This window comes from Dreissena polymorpha, chromosome 2 (assembly GCF_020536995.1).
Source record: "Dreissena polymorpha isolate Duluth1 chromosome 2, UMN_Dpol_1.0, whole genome shotgun sequence".
Taxonomy (NCBI): Eukaryota; Metazoa; Mollusca; class Bivalvia; order Myida; family Dreissenidae; genus Dreissena; species Dreissena polymorpha.
Genome location: NC_068356.1, coordinates 37,522,267 through 37,542,550, shown reverse-complemented (window position 1 = coordinate 37,542,550; position 20,284 = coordinate 37,522,267). Strand labels below are relative to the sequence as shown.

Here is a 20,284-nt window from a genome sequence, read left to right as displayed (position 1 = left end):
ATCGCTTTGTCGTAGTCTGTGCATAAGATAAGTAAAATTGGAGCTTCATGGGTTGTTTAACGTGTTTACCGTTTCTTCGGAATATATATCTAATGGCAACAAACACCAGTGGAATTTTCCAACAGCAGAAATTCATTGGGCTTTCCCTAGCCGTTTGATTAGACACAATATTTCCTCAACTTAAACTGGAATCAATCGTATACACAATATTGATGATTAACAATTATTTAGCTATTCGAATAACTAACTTGTAATCACAATACAAACCTGTTTCGTATGTCCTGTGTGACTTGGATTACTAGGGTCACCTCGGGTGTAATGGATGACGTATGTGTCTTGAATGACTCGGGTTCATTGGATGTATTGAATGACTCGGGTTCCTTGGATGTTTTGAATGACTCGGGTTCCTTGGATGTCTTGAATGACTCGGGTTCCTTGGATGTCTTGAATGACTCGGGTTCCTTGGATGTCTTGAATGACTCGGGTTCCTTGGATGTCTTGAATGACTCGGGTTCCTTGGATGTCTTGAGTGACTCGGGTTCCTTGGATGTCTTGAATGACTCGGGTTCCTTGGAAGTCTTGAATGAATTGGGTTCCTTGTATGTCTTGAGTGACTCGGGTTCCTTGGATGTCTTGAATGACTCGGGTTCCTTGGATGTCTTGAATGACTCGGGTTCCTTGGATGTCTTGAGTGACTCGGGTTCCTTGGATGTCTTGAATGACTCGGGTTCCGTGGATGTCTTGAATGACTCGGGTTCCTTGGATGTCTTGAGTGACTCGGGTTCCTTGGATGTCTTGAATGACTCGGGTTCCTTGGATGTCTTGAATGACTCGGGTTCCTTGGATGTCTTGAGTGACTCGGGTTCCTTGGATGTCTTGAGTGACTCGGGTTCCTTGGATGTCTTGAATGACTCGGGTTCCTTGGATGTCTTGAATGACTCGGGTTCCTTGGATGTCTTGAATGACTCGGGTTCCTTGGATGTCTTGAATGACTCGGGTTCCTTGGATGTCTTGAATGACTCGGGTTCCTTGGATGTCTTGAATGACTCGGGTTCCTTGGATGTCTTGAATGACTCGGGTTCCTTGGATGTCTTGAGTGACTCGGGTTCCTTGGATGTCTTGAATGACTCGGGTTCCTTGGATGTCTTGAATGACTCGGGTTCCTTGGATGTCTTGAATGACTCGGGTTCCTTGGATGTCTTGAATGACTCGGGTTCCTTGGATGTCTTGAATGACTCGGGTTCCTTGGATGTCTTGAGTGACTCGGGTTCCTTGGATGTCTTGAATGACTCGGGTTCCTTGGATGTCTTGAATGACTCGGGTTCCTTGGATGTCTTGAATGACTCGGGTTCCTTGGATGTCTTGAATGACTCGGGTTCCTTGGATGTCTTGAGTGACTCGGGTTCCTTGGATGTCTTGAATGACTCGGGTTCCTTGGATGTCTTGAATGACTCGGGTTCCTTGGATGTCTTGAATGACTCGGGTTCCTTGGATGTCTTGAGTGACTCGGGTTCCTTGGATGTCTTGAGTGACTTATGGGGTGTTGCTGCAGTTTTGCTGATTTTTTTCACCAAATAGATTTTGTTCAAAATTTATATTCAAGTACTATATACAAATACTATATGAACAATGAAATAAAAATATAGGGTCACCGGCCTTGTTTTGATTTAATTCACCATTTTATAACATGTTCTTTTTCATTTAAACTGGAAAATCTCTAATTGTCACAAACCAATTAATAACCTATGAAATATACAACATATAGATATTATATAAGTGGAGATACATAAAAAACCATTTAATTAAACAACACAATGCCAAAAAAATGGAGAACACAGGTTAAATTAAAAAAATAAATATTTTTTTAATTTTTATGTCACCTCAAAAAACATCAATTTTTTACTATTTTTAACACCAAAATGTAATTTTAAAAAGTTCTGTCAAATAGAATTCTGCAAAACTGCTCAAATATGTTCATCTACGTGTAATCATCATAAACACAAATAAAAAAGGGGGTCACCGCACTTTTAACCGAGATTTTTTGTTTTAACTATCCCTGCCGTCTACGTCAAATTTTATAAAAAATACATCAATTAGGCAAAACCCAAGTACCGGTACATAGATTGTAAGAAATATGCATAAACATTAGAAATTGTTTACAATCTTAACTGGGATCACATAGCTTACCAAAAGACATTAATAAAAAAAACAATATTTAATCACAAACATAATCCATACCAGGGCCGTACGCAGGATTTTTTGACTGGGGGGGGGGGTCCAACTGGGGAGAATTTGGGAGGGGTCCCCCCTCCCTATATATATAAGTTTTTTGAATTTGGCACTTTGCAAGGTAATTTTAATGCATATACAAACCTTATTTTGTGATATTAATTTATGGAATATACCAAGTAAATCAGCACATTTCGGAAGTCTTAAGCTTTAAACATTGGTGTGAATATGAAACTTACAGGTTTAAACTAATGACGATTATCACCTCTCTAATTGCTTCCACTATTTTTTGTTTGCACAAATCAATAACTTCAATGTTTGTTTTTTTTTATTTTTGGGAAACCTTGCCTTTTTTGGGGGAAAAAATTGCGCGAAACGCCTTATTTTTTGGGGAAATATTGAAAGTCTTAAATAATCAATTTAACATATTTTACTGTTTACATACAAATTCAAGGCAACAGATAAATTATTCATACATTATTTACTACACTGTATCAGGTTAACTTATATAATGAGATCGATTTGTTGTTTCAATTTTACTTATTTTTTTACCAATGAACCATAAATAGCTTGTCATTATACTCAGTTCTCGGTACTCAATTATTTTAATTACTGAATTCTGCCAAATTCTTATCTGTTGCTGGACAAATTTATGAATATGTTTTTCTTTTCAACAAACATATTAACTATCTATCCGTAGTCTTTTCTAGTGATTTCCTTTCAAAAATGATAAATACTCAGTTTTAATGGGATCCAGACATAAGCCCCCCAGGACAAACCCCCCCCCCCCCAATGAAAAAATGAACATTTGGACAATTGCCCCCCAGTAGAAATGACAGGTAGAATATAAGCCTCCCAGTGCTTATTTTGCATCTGGACATTTGCCCCCAGTGCTTATTTTAGACGTGGACATTTGCCCCCCAGTGCCTAATTCTAAATGACATTACTCGATTGAGCAGATAATCATGTCCAGTTATCACCACCTTTTAATCCTTTTTATTGATTAAATACAGAAGCCTTTAATTTTCATTAACAAGTATATTTTCGAAGCCACATGTCACACCTTTAACAAGCTGATAATCCTTTTGATTGATTAATTAAAAAACAATTCAAATTCTTTAAGATGTTTGTTTTACCTAAGATTAGGCAATTGAAGTGAGTTTCTGGACCTTTTTTATTTCGAATTATAATGATCCAAGTTTCTATGATTATATATTTAGGAGATATGAAATAATACTGAATCCAAATACAGAGATATACTAGTCTAATGGAAACAACATATGATATTAGCACTGGGGGGCTAATGTCCACTTCTAAAATAAGCATTGGGGGGCAAATATCCAGATGCAAAATAAGCACTGGGGGGCTTATATCCTACCCGTCATTTCTACTTGGGGGCAATTGTCCAAATGTTCATTTTTTCATTGGGGGGGTTTTGTCCCGGGGGGCTTATGTCCTACAATCGTTTTAATACCTTTGTCAGTGTTTCTGTTCCCGTTCAAATTCAGCGCCCCAGTCGCAATGTAAAAAATAATATATTATTCCCAATTGGGACCTAACAATTTCCAATTAAAGGTTTCCAAATAAAAAATTCAAACTTTTAGAAAGGAAATATACGTGTAGGGGATATGGCCTTTTCAAAGAAGGAAACAAACCTGCGTCAGCAATTGTCAGACCATAGTCTACGACCTCCTGTAGCAGATGCTTCCATTTGCTGCTATTCTTTCCTTGACTAATCAAATTATATGTTACATCAGCCATCGATAGATGAAGCATTCAGGATCACAATGGGGGACTGATCGCGGATGTGTGTACAAGGCGATAAGAAAACATTGCCTAGGGGCTTATCTCCATTGGCGACCGCTAATCCCCTTGTTTATCAGGGACAATAAAACATAGCTGCTCTTTTGTATTGATGAAAGTGTACTGTGGGCCCTTTCACGAGAAAAAATATTGCAGCGGCCCCATTATTAAAAAAAATCATAATTTGACAGCCAGCTGGGGGCCCGGGCCCATGGCCTGGGTACGGGAATGCAATACAGTATCAAACTCGACCTTAATCATTAATAACTTACATGTACTTGTTCACAGATTTCGGCTTGTTTTGAAGTTTGTGATTAAATGCTTTAAATTGATAAATTTAAACGACATAACTAAAAGCTCCAGTATAAAACAATAATGGAACTAAAGAAATAAAAATAGTAAAAAAGAAAGTTAACCCCACCTGGGATCGAACCACTGGCAATTGAATTATGAACCAACTCGGTCATTTCTGATGATACTGATACCAAAAATATTGAGTTGTGATAACAGCATCATCGGTGTTGCTATAAATATATTCTCGGTTTAATAAACTGCCGCAACACCCCTGAACATGTTCTCTCGTCGTACTCCATCTTACCCGGCACGATTATCAGAAAATTAAAACATTTGAAATTAAATATTTATTATCTATTGTCTTTACTAGTACAATTTGTAAATTGTAGGAAAACGGATACCACACAGATCCTTCTAAAAAGTATACCACGCTTATCATATTACTATAAAAATGTTTTTCTTGAACTGTTTTCATTTTTTAGATATTTAACAGAAACCTTTAAATAGATACAAAATGATATATTACAAGCTCCGCCCTGAACGGTTATTGCTAAATTTAACCAGAGATGATGTTTTTGTGTTAAAATGATATTAAGTCCCCACACTGATACTACATTTTTCTAACCGTTCAAACGCGCGGTTGCACTTTACTGAAAACATACTTATTTGTTTAAAATAAAATCATGCTACTTATATAAAACTCTCACGAATGAGCGGGTCCTCCACTTTATCCATTTAAAAAATAGTTAAATATTTAAAAAGTAATCCTTGAAAATGTTACCTGGGTTGCGCATTTGTTTTTATCCTGCCCCTGTTCCAAACATTGACCAAATAAAGCAGGGTCGAATAAATTTTATTATATCCGGTCAACAGGAAGTAGTGTATTCCTACGCACGCGGTGACGATTGACATATAGAGAATACATGGTTGGTGCCGAGAAGGAGAAAGTTTATCCGGTGAGGCTTAGAAAAAGAAAATAGGGCGAGCTTTCAACCATGTATTCGATTTATCCTGCTTCATTTTAATTTGTGTCTTAAACACATTTTATCAATGACAAATGATTAATCGACATAACACAATAATTATTCGAGTCGGGCCTCCAACATGTACACAACATTCCTTTCGACCAAATAACTACCGATTGTGACACGTAAACAATAGTTCCACATTAAACTGTTCTTTAGGAAATATTAAAAGATATGAAAAATTAATTCAGAATATAATATGTTTATTTGCTAGAAATTGAAAACTAATCAACATCAAAACATCAAAGCGCTGAAGGCACTGAAGGTGTTCGCTATTGCATAATTTAACACGCTATTCATTTTTCAAAATCAATCGCAAGTTTGAAATGAACACACGCCATTTAACTTTATAAAGTGTGTGTCATAGCGCACGGGTCGAGTTTTGTGTGCACTTTTTATCATCCTTATTATTTCATAGAAACAACTTAGACAAAATAAAAACAACATGCTTTTTGGAAGTTCTGAAAGCATAGAAAGTATGATGAAAATTGTAATGAGAACTTAATATAAAGAAAATTTACAGTCACCATCATATTAAAGGAATATTTTTTCTAATATCAAATGACTATCTCACCAAGAATATAAATTCATAATGAAAGTTCCGTGTACAAAACTTTTGATTTTTGACACCATATACAAATTCAAAATATACAATAATCTTCGTATCTTGTATATGGAGGAATAAAAGTATAGAAACATTGCTGTTTATGCTTTACTTGTTACCCGAGAAGTTCACACGGTGTCAACAACGCTGACATAAACATAGGTATAGAGCACTAATGCGCTTTTAGGCGTAGCTGTTTTACTCAGTTTTCATCTTAGTGACTTTTACATAACGCCAACAGACACGCATGAATATTTTTGAATATTTAATAAGCTGATTCGAGATACAACCTCTGAATTTTTGCTACATCACTGCGTATGTGCTCAATTCAAAGGATGTAGCACTGTTCAGTGTAAGGAATTCCGGACTACTCTCTGTATGCTCAAACGACACAAATTGTGGCCCTGTTACAATTACGCGTTACAATCCATCTCGCAGAATTTCACTTTCGCCCCCAAGATGAGAAAACAATCATTAGCGAAATAGTATAGTGTCACGATAAGAGAAAATCGTTTAATTATCATACCACAATGTTTGCCGTACTTGGTCAGCACGTCTGGAAATCATAACTTAATGTGTGGATAGGCTGCCATTATTAACAAGTTTGCTATTTTGAATTCAATTTTTATCAAAAAGCATTGTTCTTAAATGTGGCATTTTCAATTCGCAATGAGATTTGTAATTACCCTCGTCATGCGAAAATGGGTCTTATTCCATATGCGCCCATCATATAAATATCCCACTCAGCTATCCCTCCTTCTGGTAAAGAGAAACATAACATATTGAGTGATTTTAAAGCGAACAGCATCGCCTATGGCCTGACTGCGCAAAAGCACATGCTGGGTTTAACAAACGCTTGCCGGAACGCATAAGACCCATTTTCGTATGACGGCGCTATTGACGTGTGATTTAATTGTGTCGAAAGAAAACTTCGTTTAAATCAAATATAAACATACTATATATTTCGATAGTAAAGAAAGATACTCATAACAAGGCATATGAGGACACATATGAAGTGCTCTCCCGTAGTATATTTTTTATTTACTCACACTAATGTGTGGTTTGACAATGCTAACACACATTTCATGCGGTGAATATGCAGCTTACAAGTGAAAAACACAACACAATAGTTTAACTTTTGTTTAATTGTATTTAATTATTTAGAAAAGTTAATTGCTAACTTTATTTCAAAGTCAGCGTATACGCCGACTACATTTTTAGAAGACATTTATTGTTATAAATATATTTAATATAATATATTTAGTTGTTTTCGGTTTTAGCGATTATAAAGCATTTTCGAGGTTGCCTATACTATAGTATGCCTGTAGTAATTGATGAACTCATATCCAACTGTCTATGTATTGAGAACTGTGAATATAAACAAGCTAAACCCTCTACTAACCTTCTACTATTGCGTTGCTAGCACCCGTAAATACAAATGATCGCCGCTATCTGTTGAGAACAAAAGAACGTTTTCCAGAAATACCCGCTGTAGTAGCATGAACGAGGTTATGAAACAGGTCATTCGTATTATTATTATAAATTGTTTGTTATATTCGGGTTTAGCGATTATGAAACATTTTTGTCTATCTTATCGCTGAAGTTATTGTTGAACTTATGTTCAACGTTTTAAAAATTGAGCATATAAACAAGGGCTGTTTGTAAAACATGCATGCCCCCCATATGGGCTGTCAGTTGTAGTGGCAGCCATTGTGTGAATACGTTTTTGTCACTGTGACCTTGACCTTTGACCTAATGTAAGTTATCATCTGGAAACCATTGTACTATTTCGAGTCACTGTGACCTTGACCTTTGACCTAGTGACCTGAAAATCAATAGGGGTCATCTGCCAGTCATGATCAAGGGGGGAGTGAGAGGAGGGTATAATGTGGGGTGTGGTAATTTATTTGATGTATAAAAACAAAACAATTTTTTTTTTTGGTGGGTGGGGGGTGGATTGGGGTGGGGGGGGGGGTGGGGGGTGAGAGGGGGGTATAATGTGGGGTGTGGTAATTTATTAGATGATTAAAAAAAATTGGGAGGGGGTGGGGGGGGGGTAGGGGGGGGTAGGGGGGGGTAGGGGGGGTAGGGGGAGTGAGAGGGGTACAATGTGGTTTGTGGTAATTTATTAGATGTTAAAAAAAATTATGGGGGGGGGGGTGGGGGTTGGGGGGGGTGGGGGTGAGGGGGGGTATAATGTGGGGTGTGGTAATTTATATGTTTTAAAAAAACAAAATTGGGGGGGGGGATGGGGGGGGGTAGGGGGTGGGGGGTGAGAGGGGGTTATAATGTGGGGTGTGGTTTTTTATTAGATGTTTTAAAAAAAAATTATTTTTTTGGGGGGGGGGGGGTGGGGTGGGGTGGGGGGGTAGGGGGGTAGGGGGGAGTGAGATGGGGGTATAATGTGGGTGTGTGGTAATTTATAAGATGTTTAAAAAAAAAATTTGGGGGGGGTGGGGGGGTGGTAGGGGGGGGTGGGGGGGTTGGGTGGTATAATGTGGGGTGTGGTAATTATTAAGATGTTAAAAAAAAAATTGGGGGGGGTGGGGGATGGGGGGGGGGGGTAGGGGGGGGTAGGGGGTGGGGGATGAGGGTGGGGTGGTAGGGGGATGGGGGTGGTAATTTATTAGATGTTAAAAAAAAATTGGGGGGGGTGGGGGATGGGGGGGGTAGGGGGGGTAGGGGGGGGTGGGGGTTGGGGGGTGAGAGGGGGGTATAATGTGGGGTGTGGTAATTTATTAAGATGTTTTAAAAAATATTTTTTTTGGGGGGAGGGTGGGGGATGGGGGGTAGGGTGGTAGGGGGGGGTGGGGGTGGGGTGGTAGGGGGATGGGGGTGAGAGAGGGTAATAATGTGGGGTGGGGTAATTAATTAGATGTTTAAAAAAAATATTTTTTTTTTTGGGGGGTGGGGGGTGGGGGGGGCGGTGGGGAGTGAGAGGGGGGTATAATGTGGGGTGTGGTTATTTATTAGATGTTAAAAAAATTGGGGGGTGCGGGATGGGGGGGGGGGTAGGGGGGTCGGGGGGTGGGAGGGTAGAGGGGTGGGGGGGTAGAGGGGTTGGGGGGTGAGAGGGGGTATAATGTGGGGTGGGGTAATTTAAAAGATGTTTAAAAAAAAATTTTTTTTTTTTGGGGGGGGGGGGGGGTGGGTGGGGTAAGGGGAGGGGGGTGAGAGCGGGTAATAATGTGGGGTGGGGTAATTTATTAGATGTTTAAAAAAATTTGGGGGGGGGGTGGGGGGTAGAGAGGGGGTAGGGAGGAGTGAAAGGGGGTATAATGAGGGGTGTGGTAATTTATTAGATGTTTAAAAAAATTGGGGGTGGGTGGGTAAGGGAGGGGGTAGGGCGGAGTGAGAGGGGGGTATAATGTGGGGTGGGGTTATTTATTAGATGTTTAAAAATGAAATTTGGGGGGGGGGTGGGGGGTGGGGTCAGGGAGGGGGGTAGGGAGGAGTGAAAGGGGGATATAATGTGGGAGTGTGGTAATTTATTAGATGTTTAAAAAAATTGGGGGGTGGGTGGGTAAGGGGGGGTACGGGGGGAGTGAGAGGGGGGTATAATGTGGGGTGGGGTTATTTATTAGATGTTTAAAAAAATTTGGGGTGGGGTGGGGGGTAGGGGGGGGTGGGGGGGGGGGTAGGGGGTTGGGGGTGAGAGGGGGGTTTAATGTGGGGTGTGGTAATTTATTAGATGATGTTTAAAAAAATGGTGGGGTGATATCCTCTATTCATTACACATGAAATTTTAACTTATTGCATTTGTTTTCCCTGTATATAAGAAAGATATAATAGTGTATTACCTCCCCTGTCCTGCTTATATTTATATTAATCAACAAAATTAAACATTAACACAATATTTTATATACAAAAAATACAAAAAAAATCATATTCTTAAAATATTTTTACTGATCCACTTTATGTTACTCAAAGGATGATGTTTCATTGGACTGATAATTATAGATTTAGGATTACAGTCCAGTTGCTTCAGTTATATTGTTCTGAGTTCGCCCTGTTGGCCGCGTATACATTCTTGAGTTATCATCCAAAACCATTTTACTATTTCGGGTCACCGTGACCTTGACCTTTGACCTAGTGACCTCAAAATCAATAGGGCCCAAGCGTTCTTGAGTTATCATCCGGAAACCAACTGGTGGACGGACCGACCGACCGACAGACCGATCGACAGACCGACAGACCGACATGAGCAAAGCAATATACCCCCTCTTCTTCGAAGGGGGGCATAATTAGAGTCAACTTTTTCCCGAATCTCTCAATTTACGACCTGTACTACGTCATTGAGTTGTATGTGAGAGCGTAACCTATTGCGTTGTTATCGCCCGTAAACTTTCCTTTTTTATCGACAGGCGCATCTATTAATAGCCTCATATCATGAATACCAAAACACCCGCGAAAAAGAACCACGTGACCAAATAGGACGTTCAACGCAAAAACCATGCGACTACGACTTTTATTATGTAAGAACGCTCCGCAATTCCTTTGAAGCCGGGGCCTTGTGATTGCTATTACGTAAAGAATTGACCTCTAACTGAAGTAAGCAAAGGAAACGCAGCACCTAATTGACCCATTCCTTCTATGTGCGAAGGCAGATTGAATTTTACTAATGTATGGTTTGCCTATTATGACACACATTATAATGCGGTAAATATGCGACTAACAAGTAAAAAACAGTTTTGAATTAAGTTATTTAGAAACCAAAAATCCAAACCTTATTCCAAAACAGCAAGACTACATTTTTTAGAGAATATTCTTGTTATATTTAAATGTTTTTTTAACAGTTTCAGCGATAATGAATTTTTTTATGTTGTCTATCGTATCCCTGTAATAACTGTTGAACTCGTGGCCAACGTATTATTAATTGAGACCTGTGAATATAAACAAGCGTAACCTTACACTAGTGCGTTATTCTCACCCGGACTCCCCTTTGTTTATCGCCAGCCTCAGATTTATGAATGAGATGAGCGAAAATACTACGTCACGCAGACGCAGCAGAAAGTGGACTATTTTAATCATTCATAAACAATCTCCTCCTCGACACGTACAATACGATCATTGTTTTTTTATTCTTTTCTATAAAACACCATTCGAAACTATTGCATTTAACACGATATAAATATAATGTTTCCATTTGTAAATAAACATAATTGGAGAACTCAAAACTCTTGCATAAATTATACTACTCTTTCTTGCGCGGATACGCGTAGTAAGCGGGAATTGGGCTAATCGTACATAGGCCGTACCGACCTGAAATTTACACTAAGCACTTTAGACGGTCGCTTAAGCGACCATCTAAAAATAGGGCTCGCTAAAGCTCGCCCTATTTTCTGTTTCTAAGCCTCACGGGATAAACTTTCTCCATCTCGTCACCAACAATGTATTCTCTATATATTTTACTCCCCAAACAGATCGTTAAAAAGTCACTTGGTGAAGGCATCGTCATGGACTGCCTGGAAAAGTATGTCTGATTTATGCCTAAACGCTGAAGAAATGCAGAAATTACAACACGAAGACGATGTTGTGTGTAAAATGAAAATGCTTAAGGCTAGAAATGACCTCTATTTGATGACGTTTTGATGAATCTTGTTCCGGCTCCGGTTGTAATTTCGTCGAACGCAATATCGTTTATGTTCGCGTCAAACTATGACGCCATTTCAATATTGACAAACAAACAGCAACGTCTTTTATTGTGTTCAGATTATGTTCTCAACATATGGGCCGTGTTCTGAGAAAACTGGGCTTAATGCATGTGCGTAAAGTGTCGTCCCAGATTAGCCTGTGCTATACGCACAGGCTAATCAGGGACCACAATTTCCGCTTTTAAGGTATTTTTAGTTTCAAGGATTAGTTTCAAGGATTACCGAAAATCATGTTAAGGCGGAAAGTGTCGTCCCTGATTAGCCTGTGCGGACTGCACAGGCTAATCTAGGATTACACTTTACGCACATGCATTAAGTCCAGTTTTCTCATAACAAGGCTCATATATATTCGCTTATTAATGCTGTATGATGGGCATTACTGTTGTTTTATTGTTATTTTTCGCCAACAATGAGAAATTTTCCACGAAAATTGATAGAAATAACTGTACGCTATATTGGTTCGACGTATTTTCGTTGAAACCCTTATTCTATGTATCATTTAAGTTAATTTGTAAATGCTTATTCACCATAGAATAAACACTACTATTCATCGCACGCGTATCATGCTTGTTTACGTATTTAAAAGTGAAAGTAGAAACTACAAAACAATGCAAATACACATATTTTTATTGCACAAACGTGTATAAAAACACTGCTTCGAGTGTTTGTTTAAAACATCATCTCCTATACACATGCAATAAATAATACTTCTTAAGAGTTAATTTTAGTCTTCTGCTGACTATGTCTTAGTGAATTCACATTGGTGAAGTGGGCTGAAGCAACCTATGTCGATAACGTGGTGACGTCACGATATGTATACAATTAAAACAAAATAGTTAACAAGATTTAAGGAAAGGAGAAAATCAGCGACCACCGTTTGCTCGACATTCTTGTTTTAAAAATCATAACGTGTAAGGTTGGCGTTTAACATGTGTCGTAAGTAAGAACGTCAAAGCAAGAATGTTGCAGCATATTAGATACAAACATGGTGTTGTTAACCGAACTGTCACCGGATGTTTTATTTAAGTCGTTAATGGAGAAAGTCATTACCATTGTTAAGGATAACGTAAATAATTTGACAGGGCGATACATTCTTGACGTTAACTTCTGTTTTTCGTTACCTTCAGGGGACCTGCGTATATGGGAGCGTACCGCGTTTAAGTAAGAAAGTTGGAACAAAACTTCAAAGATGGCGTCGTTTTAGTGTTTTTCGTGAAGGAGTAGCGGATATTTTCACCCGGTAAGCCAGTTTATATTTATATTTCATTTGAATTAATACGCCCTTTCGGCTCTCCGGTGTTTGTGCTTCCCTCGGTTTTTTGTTTCAAGATCGTAGACGTCGGGATAAAAAAGTTATTGAAGGAAAACCGTTCACAAATCTGTTGTCTCCTTACGTGACGTTCGAGAAATGGGATTTGCAAATATCATTTTCTCTCATAATACACAGTATCGATGCACGTGTACGGTAAAATATAACTAAGACCATGATTATTTCATTTTCCCGACGCCGTTTTATCTCTTATAACTAATTTATTGACACAAACTATTGGTTTAACCCCTCTTTTTGGAACTGAATTCCTTTTAAGCACATTTTTGGACATGTCTTCCAAATGACCAACACAGCTCATACCCACGTAAGAAGGTAATACACGAACTTTCTGTCGTGGATGAATTACCATTCAGGGGCGTAGCTAGCATATTTTTAGATGTAGGCCCGAATATGATACATGAAAACGGGTGGTCCGGGTGTTCTCAGCCGGAAATTTGTAAAATCCTATAACGCCTGTGATGAGATTTAAAGCATATCAAGACAAATAATAATATAAGAAAATATGAGACTTTGGCCTGCTTTTCTTTGATATTTTACTGTTTTATGATGCCACGGACAACAACGAACGTTTTTGTTCGGCATCAAGGGACCGAACCGACCCGGTTTAAGTCAATGGATCGAGATACGGGGCAAGTGCTCCAATTTAAATTTCCGCGGTCATAAACATCATTCGGAATGTTTCTTTAAAAACCAACGATAATCGATTACAACTTACTGTAGGGTTGAAAGGGAGACAAGTAGATCTACATGTAGATCTATGTAAACTTGTAAGAGCAAGTCACGTGAAAAGAAGCGAGTTAGAATATATGCACATAGAAAGAAGTAGAGTCGATAATTTGAGATATGCCATTTGAATACGACCAGAATCCAATGACTCAGGATTATGTCAATATGAAATGCAGATTTCTTAAATCTCATTCCCCTAAGGATTAACATTTTAATGCGTTTTTCGAAGTTGACGCATTTTTATTTTGTTAATGTTTCAAAAAAAAATGTAGGCCCGGACCCGCTGTGCCTAACAGCAGCTACGCCACTGCCATTGATATGAATTGATATTAATTTTAATGTATACCTCTTTCATACTTTTCAAAGATACGAAACCTCAAGCTACATTACAAAAGATGAAACATAACTTGTATTGTTATAAACTGCGACATTATACGTAGGGAGCTTCACTTTTTTGCAATATACATGTACTATTAAGCAGCATAGCGCCCTTTTTGGAAGGGATATTATGTTCTGATGTTATGTAATCGACTTACCGGTTCGGAATCCATTTTAAACTAATTTGCGGGTGCACACAGCAGCGGATAATATGCAGGTCAAAAATAGATTTTACATCCGGTGATGCTGGTTTTGACACCCGACGCATATATTCATTTATGAATGAAAGGCTTCTGAAAAATTCCCACGTACGGATTTCAACCGTCATTGTTTACAATCTATTAAATGCACAAATACTGGAATTGGTATAGCGTTTTTTAAAGGTGTATGTCCAGCGCGTGTGCCGGGAAAACAGGGCTTAATGTATTTTGTTCAGCTCTATAATATTTATATCAAATCTGTATGAAAAAAATGACGGTGAACATTAATCCGGTGTTAATCTTTGAAAATATTGAGGCATTCATTAATTATGGATCTAAAACGGAGCATTAATCCGCATTTAAAAAAAAACACCTGGCGTATTGTATATTAGTTCGGAGACATGAAATTATTTCGAAAGAAAGCAATAAGAGGTTCAATTATATATGAGCAAGTCTCGCTGCGCACGATTACGCTCTTACTTCTCGTATATATTTGACTCTTATGAATCTTGGCAAATACCTAGTGTTTTGTTTTGCTTTATTTAAATTAAGTTATGCATCTATGTGTACTTTAAGCAGCATAACATGACTTCCAAATGACCAACAGCTCTTTCATATGTGAAAGAGATTGACACGAAATACCTACCCATCTATAATAAAGTTTATATGTGTACTTCAATATTATAGTTTTATAGCATTTTATGTGGTGCAATATAAGTGTTTTCTTAATCATTTTACTGTAGAATTATAAAAATGTTGTACACAAAACCTGCCGACCAACTGAATCAATTCACCGATTTTAAAGAAGATGGGTTGTGGGATGGCTGATGTACGAGATAATAGAATTTTTATCAGCCCTTTCATTAATATTTTAATTAATTAAATGTATTTTATGACGTGTCGACCTTATTCTGATATGAATTTTTTTTAACCATTCTTTTACTGTCTTTTCAGATGACAAAGGTTAAAGGGCGATAATAAGTGCATCTTGACTAATAGCTTACATTAATTAAATTAATTAGGGTCAAGTAACCAACATCATGTCAATGAGAGCTCTGACCAGATGATCAGTATATCTTCTCTCGTATAATGCATTTGAGATAGTTAGTAAACTCGGTCAGGTTTCATGATGTTATCTGTTCAATGCACATGCAATATACATAATAATACATTAAATCTTCTGTACATATACATCTTGAATGCAGATGTCCTTTCAGAGAGGAAATCACATACAAAGATACCGACATTATTTTTCTGTTCGGCATGTGTTTGTTTTTTTTCGACATAACAAACAAGTACTTAATTGAAGAAATGGAATCTTTATCATTTTGATTTCCTGTCATCGTAATTTAGACAAAAACTTTGATAGCTTAATGTTGCGGATGCGCTTAACATGCGAAGGGAAATGCATTTATGTATCTATTCATAATTAGTCGGCATAAACTAAATTTTAACTATCGAAGATTATAAATTCGCACAATGAGATGTAATATACGAATAAAGATGACACATGTCTAGGTGGTATTGAATTACGACGACAAGTGTCTCGAAGGTAATACATAATGACCTTGCGCTGCGGTAAATTTACGAACCACGAATAACATGCAACATACCAGCATGTGCATGGAATTTTGGATGCAAAAACGGCTATATGTGACATTGGAATATTAACAAACTAAACCCACGTGAGCATTATGTGTAATTTATAAATAAATAATTAACGTATTTATTTATTTCATTTATTCAATCATTTCGTTCTTCACCTCTTTATTTATTTATCTGTGCTTTTTTATTTATTTATATGTTTTATATATTTTATATTGATTGAATTATTATTTTGTTTTTATAAGTCGTTTTTAAGGAACTATTTTAATAACCCAATAACAGTGCCTCTTGACTTTATGTCTTAAATATAATGTAGATGTTAATAAGTATACGTACAAAATGCCATATATGAATTGCAGAGCTGAGTTATACTCAAACGAAAATCTCTGACTGTCGATAGATAACGCGTGCCCTACATTTGATGTTCATAAACTGTTTCCTTTTAAGCAAAAATGGCAATTGCTTTTTATATGTCAAATTATTCATTCATCATAACAGTGTACATCAATTTCGTACGTATGAGTTATTGAACCAAATAGGTGAAAGGATCCCCACCGGGTCAGATACAACAGTTAAAGCTATAGTCAGCGTCTGCATCAACATCCAATGGGCAAAATACGTTCTTTCGAGGGTTTTCCACACTCTGCTACCCCCAAATGTTTTGAAGTATCAACCTCAAATTAAGCCATTCAAACTAATTTGACTCGTGATTACGTGTATAACAATAATCTAATCACTCACAACATTGAATACATGTGTCTTGGTCTTTTCTTGCCTATGTCTCATTTATATAAATATTTACCATTATACTGCACTGAGAGCAACCACGTAATGTATCATCAACACTCATTCCACGTGACATATTAATTAAGGATGCTAAATAGAGCATGATTGGCTTGTGGTGTAACAACGACATCCTTATGGCAATTTGCCAATAGGTGTTGCAGATAATATCAATGTAGTCGTCATCACGGGACGATTCATGTGCCTGATCACAAGATCATATTCACCAATCAATAATTCTACTTAAGATTTCAGAACTTTCGTAAAAACCAAAATTTTACGGCTGTGTGTATGTAATTAGAATGTAATATTTACATTAAAAATAACATGAAGAAGTGTGTGACTATGAGTTGAGAGTTCTTACTTAAGGAGTCTTAGTATATTGTTGTTTATTATAAAGTGTTTGTAAATTCTATATAATTGGGTCTGAGTATATTCTAAGACGACACTTTCCGCCTTAAGTGGATTTTCGCTAAGAAGACACTTTCGTTCAACGAAAAAGGTACTGTAAAAGCGGAAAGTGTCGTCCCTGATTATCCCTGATAAACATATTGGGACCGCACATGCATTAAGCCAGGTTTTCCTCCACGCGGCTAAAATATATAATACGTACCAATAAAATTGTGTTCCAAACTAAAGCAACTTTTTACAAATGTTATACAAACCAACTTAGAGACTGCTATTCTACAAATGCATGTTTTAAATTTTATACTTAACATATTTTTAAAGTCAAAATGGTTAAAATGACCCTGAATTAAAGGGTGACAACGGGAAATCTGAAAAATAGGTTTATAACTTTGTTATCAAATTTTAAAACAACATAACCGACTGATTAAGTAGTATTTTGACATTAGAAAAGTAATGATAATTACGGAATACCGTTAGGGCCATCGTGGTTACACTATAAAATCCAGAGGGCGAAAATAAGATAGTGCGATAGTACGATGGCGACAATGCAATAGTACGATGGTGACAATGCGATAGTACGATGGCGACAATGCGACAACGCGATAGTACGATGGCGACAATTCGATAGTACGATGGCGACAATGCGACAACGCGATAGTACGATGGCGACAATGCGATAGTCATATCGTACTGTCGCCATCGTATCATCGCATTGTCGCCATCGTACTATCGCATTGTCGCCATCGTATTGTCGCACTGTCGTCATCGTATTATCGCACTATCCCATTGTCGCATTGTCGCAATCGTACTATCGCACTGTCGCCATCGTATCGTCGCACTGTCGTCATCGTATAATCGCATTGTCGCCATCGCATTGTCGCATTGTCGTCATCGTATTATCGCACTGTCGCCATAGTATTGTCGAACTGTCGTCATCGTACTATCGCATTGTCGCCATCGTACTATCGCATTGTCGCCATCGTACTATCGCATTGTCGCCATCGTACTATCGCATTGTCGCAATCGTACTATCGCATTGTCGCCATCGTACTATCGCACTATCGCATTGTCGCCCTCTGGATTTTAGTGTGTAACCACGACGGCCCTAACGGTATTCCGTAGATAATACATAAAATTATCGTCATTGAACAACTGGTGTGTTTTCTTCATGAGAATCATACTTGAAGTCTTGCAAGACGTATAAATTATAGTTGTGTAATGTGCCTGCATTATGTTTAGAAATATAAGCGTGCATACCGTATCAAAAATTCATTTAATACACATAATTAGAGTTGTACATTGTTCGTTTAATTAAAGAGACAATAATTTGGTTAAGGGGACGTGTTAATCAAATGTGCAGTAGTACGTATAATTTTATATGACTACAGAAATTTAGCGTCTTATATTATGTTATTACGCGTTTACTTCAGGTCTCTGAAAGCACCGTAGTTGTAACAGCTGTAACTCTCCAACTGTTTATTGAGACTGTGTCAAAGCGCAATTATTGTCAACGTAACTCTTTTTTTTTTCAAAACCCATCATATTCGTCGATCCCTCATATTAGCATCTTCATAAAGGCAATAACAGCAAATGTCATTACGCGCTTATAATCTGTCGAATAAACTCACGGGACCTGCCAATACACATCAATAGTATTATTACCTGTCAGACGGCACATTAGCACAATAACTTTTATTTCGACACGTGATAACTCAATAGTGTCGGTTCTATTGTCATATGTTGTTTCAGTGCTCACTCTGGCCTTCAGAAAATAATAGCCATATTTTTTTTCCTTAAAAAAATAATAGCCAAAACATATGCGGACTTTTCCGCAAAACGGTACTGAAGGCAAAAAGAAAGAAAAAACCATGAATCTCATTTTATCTATGTTTTATTAAATGTATATCTATTGATTTAAGTTATAATATATATATATATACTCAAAAACAAGCATAATATCAGTGTGTCATTTTCTTATAAAATATTATCATGGCTTTACAATAAAGAATACAATCAATGTTGTGGGTGTGACTTAACAAACCAGATCTCAGCTACAGTTACATACACATAAGAATTAAGGGCAGAGGCCCCAACCCACCCAGAGCACTAATTATACTATTTTTTATAGTTTTTCCAATTGCAATTTTTGGTGAATACTCGAAATATTATAAACCACACCTTCCGTATCACCGCATGTGTATTCGTCATTCTATTTTTGCTGTTATGAACTTCGAAAATAAATCATAATGGACGAAAAAAATACAGTATCCGAAAACGGTAATCCGAAAAATTGTACGCGTTTTGCACATGAAATATGCATAATATAAAATATTAATATGCATAATCTAAAATGTGCATATCGTTCGACTACTTTATCTCTTAATACGGCGTTTGCCATCGGCCGCAATATTGTAGGCAGAGGCCAATATCAATTGTAAATGATTTATTCCAAAAATAACACTTTCGCAATGCCGATCATGTTTACATCAATTAACGTCACAGCGCGTGAGTTAAAATACACCACCTTAGTGTAATTCCAAACACGTGTTTCGTTAAAATTAGCTGACCATGGCATATGCCGGGTCCCTTTGAATTGGGAAAACCAGGTTACCTGGTTAAAAATTGGAATCATTATGTTTAAGCAGACGACAAACAGCGGTAATTACGGGGATAATTAGTTGATGGCGATTAAATAATTATTTCATCAAGCAATGTTCAACATAATCTAATTGCAGAAAAAACGGCGTGCAAAACAAAACCAGCCAACAATATTAGCGGCGATTTTCAATAATGACGATTAAATAATAATTGGCGAAAAATTAACAAAGATCTAACAGTTACCGATAATTGGTAAAGCACAGGGAGATTAAAGACTTTTTTTCCGAAATATATCACTGCTGTCGGACACTGATTGAGAAAAATGCTCTAGGCCACAATGTCGCAGAAGTTATTGACGCGTGTATGACAATACACAGGGTCGAGTGTGTACACAGGTAATCTCGTTATCGATTTTTCCTGCTTGATGGCCCGATTTGCAGGCGTTTCGCAATCGCCGGACAACATTTAGTGGCAATTTGTTTTTTTATGTAGGCGGATAAAATAATCGCCATTTTTTCTAGACAATTTTAAGAAATAATAGCCAGTTGGATAAAATAATCGCCATTGGCGATAATGTCTGGCAGCAGCGTGAGCACTGTGTTTGTATACTGTAAAAACGAGTAGGTACGGAACGAAATGTTAGTTTC

The 20,284-nt window shown here is 37.5% G+C and overlaps 2 protein-coding genes across 3 annotated transcripts in view; one reads left to right on the top strand and one right to left on the bottom strand.

Moving 5' to 3' along the window:
* Positions 1-254: 254 nt before the first annotated feature.
* Positions 255-3,990, bottom strand: LOC127869664 (uncharacterized). The gene is made up of 2 exons (XM_052412322.1): positions 3,885-3,990; positions 255-1,546 (listed from the first exon to the last, which is right to left on the bottom strand). The coding sequence occupies exons 1-2, from the start codon at positions 3,988-3,990 to the stop codon at positions 255-257; spliced, it is 1,398 nt and encodes a 465-aa protein (XP_052268282.1).
* An 8,451-nt stretch (positions 3,991-12,441) lies between these two features.
* Positions 12,442-20,284, top strand: part of LOC127866646 (sodium/hydrogen exchanger 9B2-like) — a 46,254-nt gene continuing 38,411 nt past the window's right edge. The window contains exons 1-2 of one of the 2 annotated variants that reach the window (XM_052407351.1): positions 12,474-12,545; positions 12,737-12,849. The gene's annotated coding sequence lies outside the window, so the exon portion shown is untranslated. Of the gene's footprint in view, positions 12,850-20,284 lie in introns of both variants that reach the window. The other variant, XM_052407350.1, reaches the window with a different exon arrangement.

Bases quoted from the DNA above. Each gene is read 5' to 3' on its own strand.
- LOC127869664 (XM_052412322.1), bottom strand. From the start codon at position 3,990: ATGGCTGATGTAACATATAATTTGATTAGTCAAGGAAAGAATAGCAGC. The intron at 1,547-3,884 runs GTTTGTTTCCTT...GCAAAACTGCAG, and splicing joins TCTGACAATTGCTGACGCAG to CAACACCCCATAAGTCACTC.